We start from the raw sequence: 17,049 nt of genomic DNA on the forward strand, positions 1-17,049 counted from the left end.
TTGTCTTGAAGCACACGACTTGGGGAAGGAGTAACGCCAACAAGACAGTCATCGCTCTGCAATTACGCATCTCTGAACGGATACTCCAACACTCAATTACAGTGGACGAGAGTGGAATGATCTCTTAAATGAGCTTTCCATGTTGATGATTACCTCAGGAAGTAATTCTTTGAGATCATTTTGCTGAACAGCCAAGCGTCACGTCTGGAGGACTGGCACTAATCTCTACGGTCGCATACGCACTGGTTTCGGTGGGCATTCATGTCTGGAGGAAACCTGGCACGCATCTTAGTGAGATGGTGGGGCAGGTCACGTCTGGATAGTGAACCTGGTATGGCATTTCCTACGTGAAAGCAGGTGGTGGCAGGCATAATGCTGTGGGGATGTCTTTTCTTGCGGAGACAGTCCAGGATTGAGGGAAAGATGACAGGAGAACGTAAGAGAGATCTTGACGAAGACTGCTCCAGAGTTCGCCTCCTGGACTCAGACTGGTGACGGTTCACTTCCATAAAGGCCCATTCCAGCCTAAGCAACAGCCAAGTTAACATGCGCGAACACGTAGGCTTAAGTAGCAATCAGTATGCGGTGAGGACTGTAATTTATTAGAAGTCGGCGCAGAAGCCCCGGTTACTCTTCGCTTCACACCTGATCGCAATACTTGCTCTCCTTGCTGGTTCATTAGGAGACCGCTGTACAGAATTGAGAACTCATTTGAATAATTGGACGAACAGGGCTCCAATGGCCGAATCACTACGTACCAGAGCATATTCGCGTTCTCGAGCATCTGTTCATTAAGTGAAGATTATGGGTAGTAAACCACATTCCTCCAAATTGGATATATCAAGCGTTCTAGTCTTGTCTATTAAGCTTGCTTACGCCTTGTCACCTACCTTTCTTAATGGAGACTGCGTTACGTGTCTTGTTTTTAGCATGCTAAATACGGTGCGTTCAACTTAGGTTACTGAAGGTAATGGTATGCAACTGCTTATGGCAGGTCTCGATATATGTCGAGTTATATGTATTTCGGTCATAAAACTGCAAAACATACAATATGAAGATGTGTTCTTCAGGGTGGTGCTTATGTTCTATTACTATATGGGCGCTCACTCTTGTAGCTAATGTTAGAATTGTATTCAAATAGAAAAGAACTATTTTATTTCCAAAGCTATAACTAACGGCATAGTCGGTCTTCTATAAGTAAATGGCATTACGAGTGATTTCTCATTGATTCCATTCAGGGTGATATGATACCGAACTAGTCGGGGATTCTGAATTAATATATACTGTACACTCGCACGGCATGCTGTATGATGGTATGGCAATAGAATTGAAGGCACAGTGTATGAACTTGGTGCTATTGGTAGTTATTCTTATTTTGTAGTCTTTTACAAGAGTATTTGGGTACTTATGCTTACATCATACAAGCGAAACCGGTTAGAGAGAAAGAGAAAGTGAATAAGCGGTACAGCGAATGATTATGTCAATATTATTAGTTGGTTACAGGATAGGAGGGGTAATGGCAGTAATAAAGGGTGGAGGCTGGACGCATGGCCAAGAGAGTGTGTATGTGCATGATTATCAGGATAGAACAATTGTGGCAACAGATTTTTAAATAGAGACACTCCCCGCGCATGGAAGAAGATTCAGAGCCTAGAGGAGCGACAATAGGGAGTTCGAGGTGTAAGACACTACAAATGAACTTGAGAATATTTTAATCATGTTTCATTTCTCTCTCTTCATCTCTACTCGCTCATTTTCACACACGTTTGATATAAATGACAGTTCACTTGGCCGATATAACAAGTATGGAGTTACTCTATTCAAACAAAGAAAGGAGCGTACTGTTGGACTTTCATAGCATTCAAAACTTATGGTATATTCTCTATCATCAAGGTGATAGTCTGATGGATCCAACTAGAAATTACCTAGAACATTAATATTTGGTCACTAGTAATAATCTCAAAGAGCGAATATGGAATATTATTGATAGTGTTGTCGTAGAGATGAAAGGAGTGATCTCACAAGAAGGAACTCTTGATGGATGGTGAATGATGTAATGGTATATAGAGTGGTACAATCGCGCACAGTTCATGCAGTTCCAATTGGAAATTATCTGTTTCTAAGGAAGGGTGAGGCAAACATATCTTTCAGTTCCAGGATAACGGCGAGACCAGCGGTTGGAAGGGACATTAGGTGAAGGAGATGAGTAAATACTTCAATTGCTCGGAGGCATGGATCAGCTAGAAAATGTAATTAGATAGAGTAGATGTAAGCTATTAGAGAGGAGAGTGCAAGTGAGGCACCACATAGACACCTCCTCTATACAGTCCTATTCTCACATGCTAAACTTCACTCCACAAGGTTCTAAGATCAGACAGGGCCGTGACTAACAGTGAAAGGCTATACACATATAAGTTCTGCCTTTAAGCAACAGATGTTGCATGTAATTGGATGTCTAGATGTTTCGTCAACATAGGAGTTGATCGTTTAGTAGGGGATTATAAATATATGAGTTGATGTAATCGCATGAACTTTTGCTCTTTTGCGTTTGTTTGACCGTGGGTGGAATAACACTTGGTTTTGATCTTTTTCTAGACGTCCTATTTTGAGTTTTTACTTTGGTTTTGTTCATAAACAGTTTACATCAATACTCTATTTCAGCTTTAGCGAAACATTTCTGGTTATACCCATTAATACAGATCTCTGGTGTAAAATGGGAAGGTGACGCAAGAGAAGGAGCGAACGAGACAAAAAGACTGAACATGAAACAAGCGGACATAAAAGTTCATAAAAATGATTCTGCGAAACAGGCATTTGGAATATTTTAAATGTTTAATTATTTGAATTTAATGGGCAGTCTTAAATGTGACGTGTAATTCTAAATGAAATTGAAGTAAATAGATGATGTAAGTATATAATGAGGTTGTTTCTCAGGTTGTGGTGTGTGTGTTGGTTTTGGTGTGGTGGTTACCAGATTCTGAGCACCGTCCTAGCCATATTACTCTTAGTTTTATACAAAGTTACTGCGATGATTTAAGTTTTCATATTTATATGACACTTACTTTTTGAATAAACAGTACTGTCCCTCTCACACGGTCAGAAGTAGTCTTATACCAGAAACATGTCCTCCTCAGGAGGTCTATGTCTTCGCAGCCTAGTGTCGCCTACTTCATCAGAGTATGGTTCACATCTAGACTCAGTTTCTCAGTACTGTCCTCCATCAGGTGGTTATCTGATTAACAGTACCTGTCCTCACTAGGGTGGTCTCCTCTGATTACTAGGACAGTCACATAGGAGATGCCAGCATTCTCTTTCAGGTAGGTCTAACAGCACTGTCTCATACTTAGGTGAGTCTACTCTGATTCACAAGATAACTGTCTCCTCACTACATTTGGTGAGTCTACTTCTGAATTTACAGGTTCTAGTCTCTCAGTCCATATGGTTGGTCTATCCTATTGATTACTCAGATACATGTCTTCTAGGGCACTCAGGTGGTTACTCTGATTTTTACCAGTTACTGTCTTCCATCACTTGTGTTTTAGTCTACAGATCTGGATCTTTACACCAGTACTGTCGCCTACCACTCAGGAGTTGGCTCTACTTTCTGATTAACAGTTAATGTCCTTTCCATTAGGTGGCGTTCTCTGATTCAATTTCTTAGGTATTGGTCAGCCATGCAGTGAGTCTACTCTGATTCACACAGTACCTGTGATCTCCACGTCAGGTTGTCTATCTGATCACAAGTGCTGTGTACCTTCATCAGGTGGTTACTCTTGATAATACAGTATTCTGTCGCTCATTCTAAGGTGGTCTAACTCTGATCTCAGTATTCTGTCATTCCTCGCGGTGAGTTCTACCAGTACTGTCCCTCCAACTCAGCCGATGGTCGGTTCTACTCTGATTCACAGTACTGTATCCAGTCAGGTGGTCTACTCTGATCAGTATTGTCCTCCTCAGGTGGACTCTCTGCTCAACAGTACTGTCTCTCACACTCGCTGGTCTCAAGCTTTATCTACGTTATGTCAATCGTGACTTCACAGATTAAAAAACCTCTACATACTTGAGTTTCTCCAGTCTCCAGTGTGGATTTGCGTCGCAGCTTAGAGAGAGCTCTTGACTCTGAGTCTTCCTGGCGTTTGTGTATCAGGTCGCAGTTCTTCAGGTGGTGAGGGGTTTTGACTCAGAGCTGAGACAGAGAATAAAGCTTCCTCTTGACTCACGAGGAGAACCTGCAGAGTTTGCAACATGATTCCAGACGTTGCTTGGATTTTTTGATAGTGAAAGAAAGGGCAGCTTTGGGTTGTCGTCAGGAGAAGGGAGTGCGCTATAATAGTCAGGAATTTACACAACTTCTAAACAGCATGTGGGATTCGTGGTAGATCAGTTATTCAACGTTGTTCGACCCTCATTTAAAGTGCCCTGGTAGGCAGGTATAACTTTAAGTGAACCTCAGAGGTATCCAGTGTGCACACAAGATGTGGGATTCTATCCCAGTCCACAGAGAAGGAGCTTCATCTCTTATGTATTCCTTACAGGTTCATTGTTCTCATCTCTAGATCAAGCTCTTCAGGTAGTGAATTTGTAGGTTTGAGCTGAGAACTGCCAAAATTTCGACAGGATGTGTCTGTCGAAGTTGGTGTTCCAAGCTAGGGTGCAGTGGTTCTGTAAATTGTAAGAAGTAAATTCAGTTTAATATATTATAACCATTACATATTGGATTAATAAAGGTTATCACTTGCTTTCGTACTTTAACTCACAGGACAATATGATCAGAGTCTCCAGTTGACAAGTGGGGAATATTTCCGGGAGCTCACTGCTAGAGAGAGGAGCTTACTCCTTGTTTCAGTGTTCATTGTTTAATTCAGATCAGCTTCTTCTCAAGTTAGTGTGAGGGATATTGAACTGAGAGCCATGGGACATACACACTTCCAGGCATGCTACGTTAGTGAGTTGGAAGTTTCAGCTTGAGTCTGCAGAGAGTAAATACCAGAATAGACAGACAGGTTGTATTATGTTACGTTAGTTCGCTTGCTAAAGCACTGTCTTCGATTAGTGTCATGATGAAATCTCGTGATGTGTGCCATACAACTTTATTTAATCAGTTTGAATTATTATTTGTTGGAAGATATATGATTGGTTTTAAAGACTTCTTCTCATGCGTCTTTATGTTATTAGAGTACAAAATTTGTAGAGTATAGACATCCATGAGTTTATAGTTAGAGAGGCCATGTTTAGGTGTATGACTCAGGTTTAATTAGGTACACAATGTAGGTGTTGATCAGGTTAATTAGAGCAACACAATGTCAGGTATCATCAGTTTAATAGAGCAAACACACGTCAGGTTATAGACTCAGGTATCTAATTAGAAGCGAACACAACATAGGTATCGACTCCAGGTTGTAATTAGAGCTACACACATCGGTAGAGATAAATTATTAGGAAGTGACTCAAAGTTTGGAATTAGAGCTCACAACATCAGGTATAGATCAAGTTTTAATTAGAGCTCAACATCAGGTGATAATTGACATCCAGATTTAATTAGAGCTTAATAATGTTAGAGTATAGACTCCTGGGCCCCAGGTTTCAGTTTAGAGAAACACATCAGGTATAGACTCAGGTTTAGTTAGAGAACACATAGGTTAGAACTTCCTAGGTTGTGTTTCTTTTAGGCAACACAATAGGTATTCTTAGCTACAGGTGTTAGTTAGGAGTTCTACTACAACATAGTTATATGGAGGGCTCAGGTTTAATTAGATTTAGAAGGGATCAGGTATAGACTAGGTTTTAGTTAGCAACAAAGTCAGGTATATATGACTTAGGTTTAGAATTTCTTAAGCACAGAAACGTACTCAAGGTGTATTAGAAGCAACACAATCAGACTATGCGAATGACCAGGTTTAATTAGAGTACCATTGGTTAAGGATACAAGGTATGTAGGTAATAGCAACACACATTATCAAGATATATGACATGGCCAGGTTTTATATATTAACGTTCAACACAATTTAACTGTGGATCATTCAGGTGTTAAATTAGAGCAACAACAATGTCAGGCTATAAGGACTCTTGAATGGTTGTAATTACTTGGGCAACACAACTAGTATCCAGTGTTGATTAGGAGCTCACATATGTCAGGTATAGACTCCAGGTTTTAATGTAACGCTTAGGCACTAATGTCATTTCGCTCATTTAAGTATCTCCAGTTTAATTAGAGAACAAACGTCAGTGTATAGACTCCAGGTTTAATTAGATAACACAACGTCAAGGTATAGATCCAGTTTTAATTAGAGCACACAAGTCAGGTTGACTCCTAGGTTTATTAGAGTACACAACGTCAGTATAGCTCAAACATCCAGATGAACTAGCTTTTAAGCTGTGAGTTTAAATAAAAGTCATTCTCATTAGGGCCATTATTATAATTAGCAACACATGATGTATGAACATTTATACTCTGCTGGATTCAGTAAAACACTGACCTAGGTCTCAGTTGACAGTGGGGATTCCCAGTCCAGCAGATGAGGAGCTTCACTCTTGAATCCTTCAGGTCATATGTCTTTCAGAATCAGATCGGTCTCAGGTGATGAGGAGGCTCGTTATGAACTGAGAGGGTGGTACGAACACTTAGGAACGAGGATGTTGTTGTTGAGCAGTGGTTCACAGTCGGACTGAATGTCTGGTCAACGCAGAGTAAATACATAGGGAAGGAAGACAAGTTATTAATGGATCCGGCTAGCGTTTAGCTTATTCCTTAACACCGTTTACTTAGTGGCACGTAATGTGTACACATTCATACAATTGGGTTTGGTACACGTCTGATCTGGTTTCACCTGTCGTCTGTGCTTGTTGTGCCAGTGCTCATTATGCCCTGTGTTTTTATCCTGTGTTCTGCTGTTGTTGCCAGTTTTTTTGTTTCGTCAGAACCTAGACAGCTCTTTGTGCCGGCTGTCGATGGTCAATGTCACTATACGTTTTGTGATGTCCCCAGTGATTGTCGCACCATTCTGCCTGACCTGAACCTGTTGTATGCCATCACACTGTACATTTTCCCCGCACGATCTAAATTCTCTGAGCTGTCAATCCGGATTATCCAGGACCTCTGCCCTGACTGAATTCTCCTGTGACTGCGCGTCCTGTACTTTATAAGACTCTCTGGATCTATTGACGCCTGTGCTTGCTGTTGTTTTGCATTGCCTGTTAACTACGGAATAAGTTGTATTAGTTTCTTGAACATTTGTGTTGACATTTGGGTCATATCTTAAAAATCGTGATACCGGTTGATGCGGCAATTTTATTTCATTTTAAAATTAGTCTTCTTTTTTTTTGTTATTGTAATTTAATTTTTTACACCATTTTTTTTTCTTCCATTTCGTGGTATTCAATTGGTAGTTCAGTCTTGTCCTTGTGCTCCGATACGGACTCGGGAGAGGCGAAGGTTGAGAGCGTGCGTCCTCCGAAACACGACCTGGCAACGCAGCACCTGGCGTTTGACAAACTGCCGCTTAAACTGGAAGCCAGCACGACAATGTGTCGGAGGAAACACCGTGACTGGCGAGTGTCAGATGCATTGGCCCAGCCCGCACAAGAGTCCGCTAGAGCGCATGGGACAAGGACCATCGAGCGGCCGAAACCTCCCTAACCGGATGACATTGTGGGGTTACTGGGCAATTGTGCGCAACTCATGGTCTCTAAGGTGCGGCGCTGGACACAGGCTGGGATTCGAACGCAGGATCTGTAGTGATGCCGTGAACACTAGAGAGGCCCCAGCAACAACTTTTTTTAATAGTTTTAATATAGTTTTGAACTTTTATGGTGAGGGCAGTATTGAGTACGGCTTGGATTGAAAGTGCCAGAGTAACGGCCTGCTCTCAGTCCCAGTTATAATATATGCATATGTCTGGATGCTCCTTATTATTCACATCAGACCCACAAATATGTTTAACATCATCCACATAAGAGTCACAGGTAACTCTTTTGTATGATCTCTTAAACTATTTTAGGCCCAGCTGTTGGAATCTTGGCTTTCCTGGATATAGCCACTGTGATCACTGCATCCAATGGGTATGGATACAGCTTTATAACAAAGATCTACAGTATTAGTAAAAATGTGATCAATACATGTGAATGATATAGTTTCTGTAGCGTTTGTAAACACCACGGTAGGTTGATTAATAGCCAGAACCAGACTACAGGCACTGGTTACAGTGAAAAACTTCCTCATGAGCGGCAGGTATCCTAGTGGTTAGAGCGTTGGGCCAGTAACCGAAAGGTTGCTAGATCGAATCCTGAGCTGACAAGGTAAAAATCTGTTTTTCTGCCCCTGAACAAGGCAGTTCCTAGGCCGTCATTGTAAATAAGAATTTGTTCTTTACTGACTTGCCTGGTTAAATAAAAAAAAATTGTGGACAGCTTGATGAAAACCAGTCAATTTTCAGGTCCCAAGAAAGTACACCCGTCTGTTTTGTTAGATTCTAGCTTGGAAGAATAGCTTATTAGCTTATTTTTACAGAATAATAGCGAAGACATCAAAACTATGAAATAACACATATGGAATCATGTAGTAATCAAAAAAGTGTTAAACAAATCAAAATATATTTTATATTTGAGATTCTTCAAAGTAGCCACCCTTTGCCTTGATGACAGCTTTGCACCCTAAATATATTTTGATTTGTTTTTTTATTACTACATGATTCCATATGTGTTATTTCAATGTAGAAAATAGTAAAAAATAAAGAATAACCCTGGAATGAGTATATTTGTACAAACTTTTGACTGGTACTGTATATATTTCCCCCCCGTCTGTAAATGTACATTCTGACAGTGTCGGTGTGTACTAAGTTGAGGGTCTTAAATTTGAGTGATAGTCCTTAGTTCTTCATGTTGAGTTTATCATTCTAAATTTGGTTTGGATAATTTATCAACAGTTCTAATGATTCGGAAAGGCAAGAAGGAGAGACAGAGCACTGCTCTTAAAATGTGAGCACAAAGTGAGGGGGGTTGCACTGCTCATCCTGCAGGTGGTTTCTAAAACTAATAAAATATTTGTAAGAACCCAGTGAGTCTAGGGAGGGTTCTTCCGAGGAAACGTGATCTTTTCCTGACCTCTGAGAGGGAGGTTATCAGAAAACCCACTAGATTGTAGCTTGGGCTAACCATTATTGGAACATCGATACTATGGGCTTTGTTTTAAGATGCCATCAGAATCCTAATGTTAAAGCGCATTAATACATATGGCTTTCTGGACGATACGGTCCAATTAATTACTTACAAGGATCGTAGTCTGAGTCTTGTTTTGACACCTGAGGATGAGGATGAAGGAGAGGGTGCTAGTGAGCTGTCTTTGATGTACGGGGAAGACTGGGTAGAAGTGAGAGGGATATCCAACAGGGAACAAATGTTCATGGAGCCCAGCGAAGATCTAGCGTCCCATTGACATAGAACAGATCGGATGGACGGTCTTTGCCCCAATCTCCTTCTCATCAAAGGTGGTGTGAAATGATTAAACATGTATTCTCTCCCCTGTTCCAAGTCATAATGTATTCTAGGTGGCGTGGAACATGTGAGTGATCATTGTTCCAGATGAGGGACTGTTGGAAACTGACTAATTGACTTGAGCAAGTTTTAGTATGTTTATAACTATATAATTGGCCTTGCAGTAGTGATGAACGRYTTATGGGTTAGATGGAATGATCTCCCTAAGGGTGAGATAGGAGTCATATGACAGAGCTAATACTATAGATTGTGAACTATTGCCCTACAACACTGTCTTATCGCTTCACTGTTTTATATTATTGTATTCTCTCTACGTTTTGCATCATGATATTCACTTGAGTAGGAATGGGTTGCTTATTCTCAAATAGCTCTGTTTATGAGTCCGGGTAATTAACAATGGACTGAGACAAGGTGCAATAATGTATACTCCCTACTGATAAGAAGAGATGGACATGTGTGGAGGAGCACCAAAGGCCCTGGACTCTGGCTGGGACGATAGCACCACCTGCCTAGCCACAGAGATTCATTGTACATCCTAGACTCAGGAGGGGGGAGGGTTTGTCTGGGAAAACAGAGGCGAAGTGAGGATGACATCGCGTCCGAACACATGTAAAACCGGCAGCCTGAGGGGAAAGTTTGGGAATAAGTATAGAGCCTTCATTTTTGTGGACCCCAGCAGAACAGTATCCCAAAGGTATAGAGTCAGGCTACGGGAGAGTTGGAATCGTCATGTTATCAAACTTTGGTTTTTGCCATATACATGCATTCAGAAAGTATTCAGACCCCTTGACTTTTTCCAAATATTATTACGTTACAGCCTTTTTCTAAAATTGATTAAATTAATAAAAATCCTCAATCTACACACAATACTCCATAATGACAAAACAAAAATAGGGTTTTAAAATTCTTGCAAATATATAAAAAAATATAAAACAGAAATAATATTATTTACATAATTATTCAAACTCTTTGCTTTGAGACTCGAAATTGAGCTCAGGTGCATCCTGTTTCCATTGATCATCCTTGAGATGTTTCTACAACTTGATTGGAGTCCACCTGTGGTAAATTCAATTGATTGGACATGGTTTGGAAAGGCACACACCTGTCTATATAAGGTCCCACAGTTGACAGTGCATGTCAGAGCCAAAAACCAAGCCATGAGGTAGAAGGAATTGTCTGTATAGCTCCGAGACAGGATTGTCTCGAGGCACAGATCTGGGGCAAAGAGTCAATATTTGCAGTGTTGACCCTTCTTTTTCAAGACCTCTGCAATCCGCCCTGGCATGCTGTCAATTAACTTCTGGGCCACATCCTGACTGATGGCAGCCCATTCTTGCATAATCAATGCTTGGAGTTTGTCAGATTTTAGTTTTTTTGTTTGTCCACCCGCCTCTTGAGGATTGACCACAAGTTCTCAATGGGATTAAGGTCTGGGGAGTTTCCTGGCCATGGACCCAAAATATCGATGTTTTGTTCCCCGAGCCACTTAGTTATCACTTTTGCCTTATGGCAAGGTGCTCCATCATGCTGGAAAAGGCATTGTTCGTCACCAACCTGTTCCTGGATGGTTGGGAGAAGTTGCTCCCGGAGGATGTGTTGGTACCATTCTTTATTCATGGCTGTGTTCTTAGGCAAAATTGTGAGTGAGTGAGCTCCCTTGGTGAGAAGCAACCCCACACATGAATGGTCTCAGGGTGCTTTACTGTTGGCATGACACAGGACTGATGGTAGCGCTCACCTTGTCTTCTCCGGACAAGCTTTTTTCCGGATGCCCCAAACAATCGGAAAGGGGATTCATCAGAGAAAATGGCTTTACCCCAGTCCACAGCATCCAATCCCTTTACCTTTTTGCAGAATATCAGTCTGTCCCTGATGTTTTTCCTGGAGAGAAGTGGCTTCTTGTTGCCCTTCTTGACACCAGGCCATCCTCCAAAAGTCTTCACCTCACTGTGCGTGCAAATGCACTCACACCTGCCTGCTGCCATTCCTGAGGCAAGCTCTGTACTGGTGGTGCCCCGATCCCGCAGCTGAATCAACTTTCGGAGATGGTCCTGGCGCTTGCTGGACTTTCTTGGGCGCCCTAAGCCTCCTTTTGTGGCAGGGCTGAAATGCCAGTGGAAATATTTTTGGGGGGATTCAGTTCATCTGCAAGGCAAAGAGGGACTTTGCAATTAATCTGATCACTCTTCATAACATTCTGGAGTATATGCAAATTGCCATCATACAAACTGGAGGCAGCAGACTTTGTGAAAATTTAAATTTGTGTCATTCTCAAAACTTTTGGCCACGACTGTACTCCCCTTTGGTCAACTGTAGGATTCTTCAATAAAGTCTTTTTGACATCTCTTCATTGGAGAATACTGCACCAAACATGTAGTTAGATGTAAAACTGCGCGACTAAGATCTCCTCTGCAAAAACGTAAAAATTATGGCAGATTAGTTATTTTAGTTCATTCTGACTACTTTGAGGCTACGGAGTCTCAAAATGGACAAACAGTACTATTGCCACTGTTGGTTCGCCTAGCAAACTTTGGTTAGCTGCCAGCTGAACTGAAGCAAGATGAGCCTTTAAAGGCGATGCCACGGTCAATCCGATGTCTGCATTGGCCGTGCAACATTTACAGTGAACGGCCTGTGCAAAAGTCAGGGCATTCATACTTCTTGGGTTTCGAGAGCAGCGCAGAGCTTGTGTGAAGGGAGTTGTCACGGAAGTGAGCTTGTTATACAGGACCTCCCGCCCCCACCTACCGTCAACCAATCATGTCAATGCAGAGCTATACGGAGCCCTCCGCATTGTTACAAAATTTGGAGGCGCATAGCGATGCGGTTACGGAGCTCAATTTGGCCTCGGCGAGCCTCCGGAGGCTCCACAATTGCATCAGACTCTCTATATGGAGTCTCCGACCACATTTTCAGATCAAGGATAAATTGGCTCTTAGCTGACGCCAATGGCGATAGCCTTACTGGGATCTGAACATAAACAAAAAAACATTACAGACAAAAGACAACAATTTATACTGAACAAAAATATAAACGGCAACAATTTTCAAAGATTTTACTGTGTTACTGTTCACATAAGGAAATCAGTCGATTTAAATAAATTCAGGGAGCCAGGCCCAGCCAATCAAAATCTGTTTTCCCCACAAAAAGGGCTTAATTACAGTCAGAAATACTCTTCAGCAGGATGTAGAGGTCCTGGCTGGCGTGGTTACACGTGGTCTGCTGTTGTGAGGCCAGTTGGACATACTGCCAAATTCTCTAAACGACATTGTAGGTGGCTATGGTAGAGAAATTAACATTCAATTATTTGGCAGCAAGCTCTGGTGAACATTCCTGCATTCAAAATGCCAATTCCACGCTCCCTTAAAACTTGAGATATCTGTGGCATTGTGTTGTGTGACAAAACAACACATTTATTGTATTTGTATTTGGTCAAACACAATTTTTTCCCAACAGTTTGCTAAGAGCTGGCAGCAAGCTGATAGGTCGGCTGTTAGAACCAGTTAAAGGCCGCTTTACCATTCTTGGTAGAATGACTTTGGCTACCCACCAGGCCTCAGGACAGATTGACTGACAGGAGTGGCTATATAGTCAGTTACCCTCCTCTGTAGCTTTGCATACACGTTGTCAATGCTAGAAGTATAACAATATTGCTAATTTTTTTTTAATCCACCTCTCCCACACTAACTTTACAAAATTAAAACTTACAATGCTGTTTTTTTTTACATTTTATTCTGGTTTTTTTATGCATGAATACGATGGCTCACTGTTTGTTGTTTGGCATTTCCTGCCTAAGTTTGCCCATTTTGCCAATGAAGAGAATCATTAAAATAATTGAATTTAGTTGAATTTGTCTCTTGCCCATTATGTCATTCAAAGTACTCAAGTTCTCCCATCAATCTTTATTATACATTGATCTTGGCTTCATAATACCGTTTATTTTTATTTTTTGTGAGTTTAGTACATAATTTCTCAATTGCACTATGTCAGCCACTCAGATGTGCAGCCAGACCTTATTAGCCATCTCTTTCAACCATAACAGTTTTTTAAAATTTCCTCATCAATCCATGGGCCTCAACATTTCTAATGTTTATCAATAAATCGGAAGAAGCCAATATTCATCCAAGTGCGAGCTGGTAGGCGTACATCTTTCTTTGATGACACCGAAAAAACAACAAATACAAAACGACATGCACAGTTCTGTAGGGCTGGAAAGCAACAGTACAAAAACAAGATCCCACAAACTAAAGGTGGAAAAAAGGCTGCCTAAGTAGGATCCCCAATCAGAGACAACGATAGACAGCTGCCTCTGATTGGYAACCCTACCCGGCCAACGAAGAAATAGAAAAACTAGAATGCCCACCCAAATCACACCCTGACCTAACCAAATAGAGAAATAAAAAGGCTCTCGAAGGTCAGGGCGTGACAGGTGCTTCTACAAAGTATTGACTCAGGGGTGTGAATACTTATGTAAATTAAATATTTCTGTATTTAATTTTCAATAAATTTTCAAACATTTCTAAAAGCATGTTTTCACTTTGTCATTAGGTTATTTTTTTAATCAATTTTGAATTSAGGCTGTGGCACAACAAAATGTGGAATAAGTCAACGGGTATGAATAATTTCTAAAGGCATATACTCTATGGTCATATAAAACACACACACACATCAAAATATAACCACAACAAAGTGAAGTCCTATTAGTGTGTAACCACACATGCATAACTCACTTATCAAYCTCTGAAACAATATATTTATTTGAATCATCTTGAAATAAGACTGAGTAATAACAAGCTAATTCTTCACAACAGTCAACACTCACATTTTCTAGGCCAAGGTTCGATTGTTTCCACTCCACCAGGTTCCACACTGTAGGGGGAGCCGGAAAACAGACAGTAAATGTACACACTCGCACACAAWCACACAGGCAGACATTTTATTTGGAATCCCATTAAGGCGTCCCATTAAAGCATCTGCTTCCCAGCCGAAACAGTTCAGAAGAGTTTGTGCATATATTATGACAACATTGTAACGTTGTTTTTTTGGGGGGGGACTTCGGTAAGGTTTTTTTTTTTATAGCTGTTCGGGCACACAAGCCTAAGTTCGGGAGCCAAAGTCTACAGACGTGGCTGTTTTGAGAATGACACAAATATACATTTTCACAAAGTTTGCTGCTTCAGTGTCTTTAGATATTTTTGTCAGATGTTACTATGGAATACTGAAGTATAATTACAAGCATTTCATAAGTGTCAAAGGCTTTTATTGACAATTACATGAAGTTGATGCAATAACCTAAAACACAAGGCCAAATCTACACTGGACTTGCTTACCAAGAAGACAGTGAATGTTCCTGGGTGACTGAGTTCCAGTTTTACTGAAATCTACTTGAAAATCATGGCATGACCTGAAAATGGTTGTCTAGCAATGATCAACAACCAATTTGACAGAGCTGGAAGACTATTGAAAATAATAAATGGGCAAATGTTGCACAATCCAGGTGTGAAAAGCTCACAGCTGTAATCGCTGCCAAAGGTGCTGTTACGTTCGTCGATAGAAGGATCGGACCAAGTGCAAGCGGCTGGAGTCTTATATCTCCCTCTCTAACTTTAAGCATCAGCTGTCAGAGCAGTTTACCAACCACTGCACCTGTACATAGCCAATCTGTAAATAGCACACCCAACTACCTCATCCCCATATTATTACTTAACCTCTTGCTCTTTTGCACCCCAGTATCTCTACTTGCACATCATCATCTGCACATCTATCACTCCAGTGTTAATGCTAAGTTGTAATTATTTCGCCTCTATGGCCTATTTATTACCTTACCTCCCTACTCTTCTACATTTGCACACACTGTACATAGATTTTTCTATTGTGTTATTGACTGTACGTTTGTTTATGTGTAACTCTATGTTGTTGTTTCTGTCGCACTGCTTTGCTTTATCTTGGCCAGGTCGCATTTGTAAATGAGAACCTGTTCTCAACTGGCCTACCTGGTTAAATAAAGGTGAAATAACAAGGTGTTCCATCCCTGCGACATCCACAATGGATAAGTCAATCAAACAGCTGTCTCACGTGCCATAACATTTTTATATATATAAATCTTGGCTGACCAACAGCCTATCGACCAAACAATCGACCAGTCGACTAAATGGGGTCAGCCCTACACCTGACACAGGGACACTGAGGTGTCACAGTAAAACCTAAACCCTGGATAGAGGGGCTCAGTGAATGTGGAGGTGAATGTGTACAGGCGGGTCAGTGTGTCAGAGGAGACTCTGTAGAAGGACAGAGTGCCGGCTGGCCAGTCCAGATACACTCCTACTCTGTGGGAGCTGGAGGAGGGGACGGCTATGGTATTGGAGTTATTATTGTGCCAGGCAGTGTAACGGTTCTCACAGCAGAGCAGAGTCCAGGACTTGTCATTTAATCCAATCACACAGTCATTACCCACTCCTTTTCTGCTGATTCCTTTATATGTCACTGCTATGTAAGCCCCTCTCCCACTCCACTCTACCTCCCAGTAACAGTGCCCAGTCAGACCCTCTCTACACAGCACCTGTTTCCAGATCTCAAATCTCTCTGGGTGATCGGGATACAGCTGCTTGTCTCTCCTACGTGTCGCCTTTCTGTTGTCCTCAGACAGAGAGAGCTGTTGGTTTGCTGTGTTTGGGTCCAGTGTGAGATCACAGTCATCTGATGGGGGACACCAAGACACAATATATTGTAAATCTTCATATAAAGTTAATTTAAGACTTAATGATCAGTACTTTCAGAAAGTATTCACACCCCTTGACTTGCTCCACATTTTATTGTTACAGCCTGAATTCAAAATTGATTAAATTGAGATTTTTTTGTCAATGGCCTTGTTAGGTAAATTTCTTTCAGGGTAAATAACTCACGGACGCAAGAGAAGCTTAAGCAAGTTTAATTCTTCCCAAAGGGCCGACACAGCTGTATTCAGACAGACATGTTCCCTCCATTACAAGTATATATACCCCACTTTAGACACTCCTCCTTCTCTCCAACCCTTACATCTTCTGGTTCCACAGGAAGAGGGTAACCCCTCTAAACCCTTATTACTCCCTTAAGGGGATCTGACCTGACCTCAACCCCTCCTTCCCCTAATCCACAGATGTCCTCTCGTATCACCTATCACACTCCTGTGACCCCCTCCAGTCCACCCAGCACATTTCATAGCCACTCTCTCTTTCTACAGAGAACCATTAACTTCTCACTCCTTTATATACTATGCATCTGATCTATCATGTCTTTAATATCTCAATGTTCAAAGTTTAGCCGAATCCAACAGCCTATACACAATAACACAATGTCAATGGTTGATTTTTTTTATTTTTTTTTTACAAATTAATTAAATGAAAAGATAAATCCTAGAGGAAAACCTGGTTCAGTGTGCTTTCCACCAGACACTGGGAGATTAATTCTCTGTTAGACTGTAAAACTCTCCTTCCAGACTCATATTAAGCATCTCCAATCCAAAATTAAATCTAGAATCTGCTCCTATTTCGCAACAACGCCTTCACTCATGCTGCCAAACAT

The 17,049-nt window shown here is 41.2% G+C and overlaps 1 protein-coding gene across 1 annotated transcript; it reads right to left on the reverse strand.

Moving 5' to 3' along the window:
• Positions 1–15,072: 15,072 nt before the first annotated feature.
• Positions 15,073–16,682, reverse strand: LOC139025332 (stonustoxin subunit beta-like). The gene is made up of 2 exons (XM_070440407.1): positions 16,642–16,682; positions 15,073–16,244 (listed from the first exon to the last, which is right to left on the reverse strand). The coding sequence occupies exons 1-2, from the start codon at positions 16,680–16,682 to the stop codon at positions 15,653–15,655; spliced, it is 633 nt and encodes a 210-aa protein (XP_070296508.1). The 3' UTR covers positions 15,073–15,652.
• Positions 16,683–17,049: the final 367 nt, after the last annotated feature.

The sequence above is a fragment of the Salvelinus sp. IW2-2015 genome, unplaced genomic scaffold, assembly GCF_002910315.2.
Source record: "Salvelinus sp. IW2-2015 unplaced genomic scaffold, ASM291031v2 Un_scaffold2518, whole genome shotgun sequence".
NCBI lineage: Eukaryota > Metazoa > Chordata > Actinopteri > Salmoniformes > Salmonidae > Salvelinus > Salvelinus sp. IW2-2015.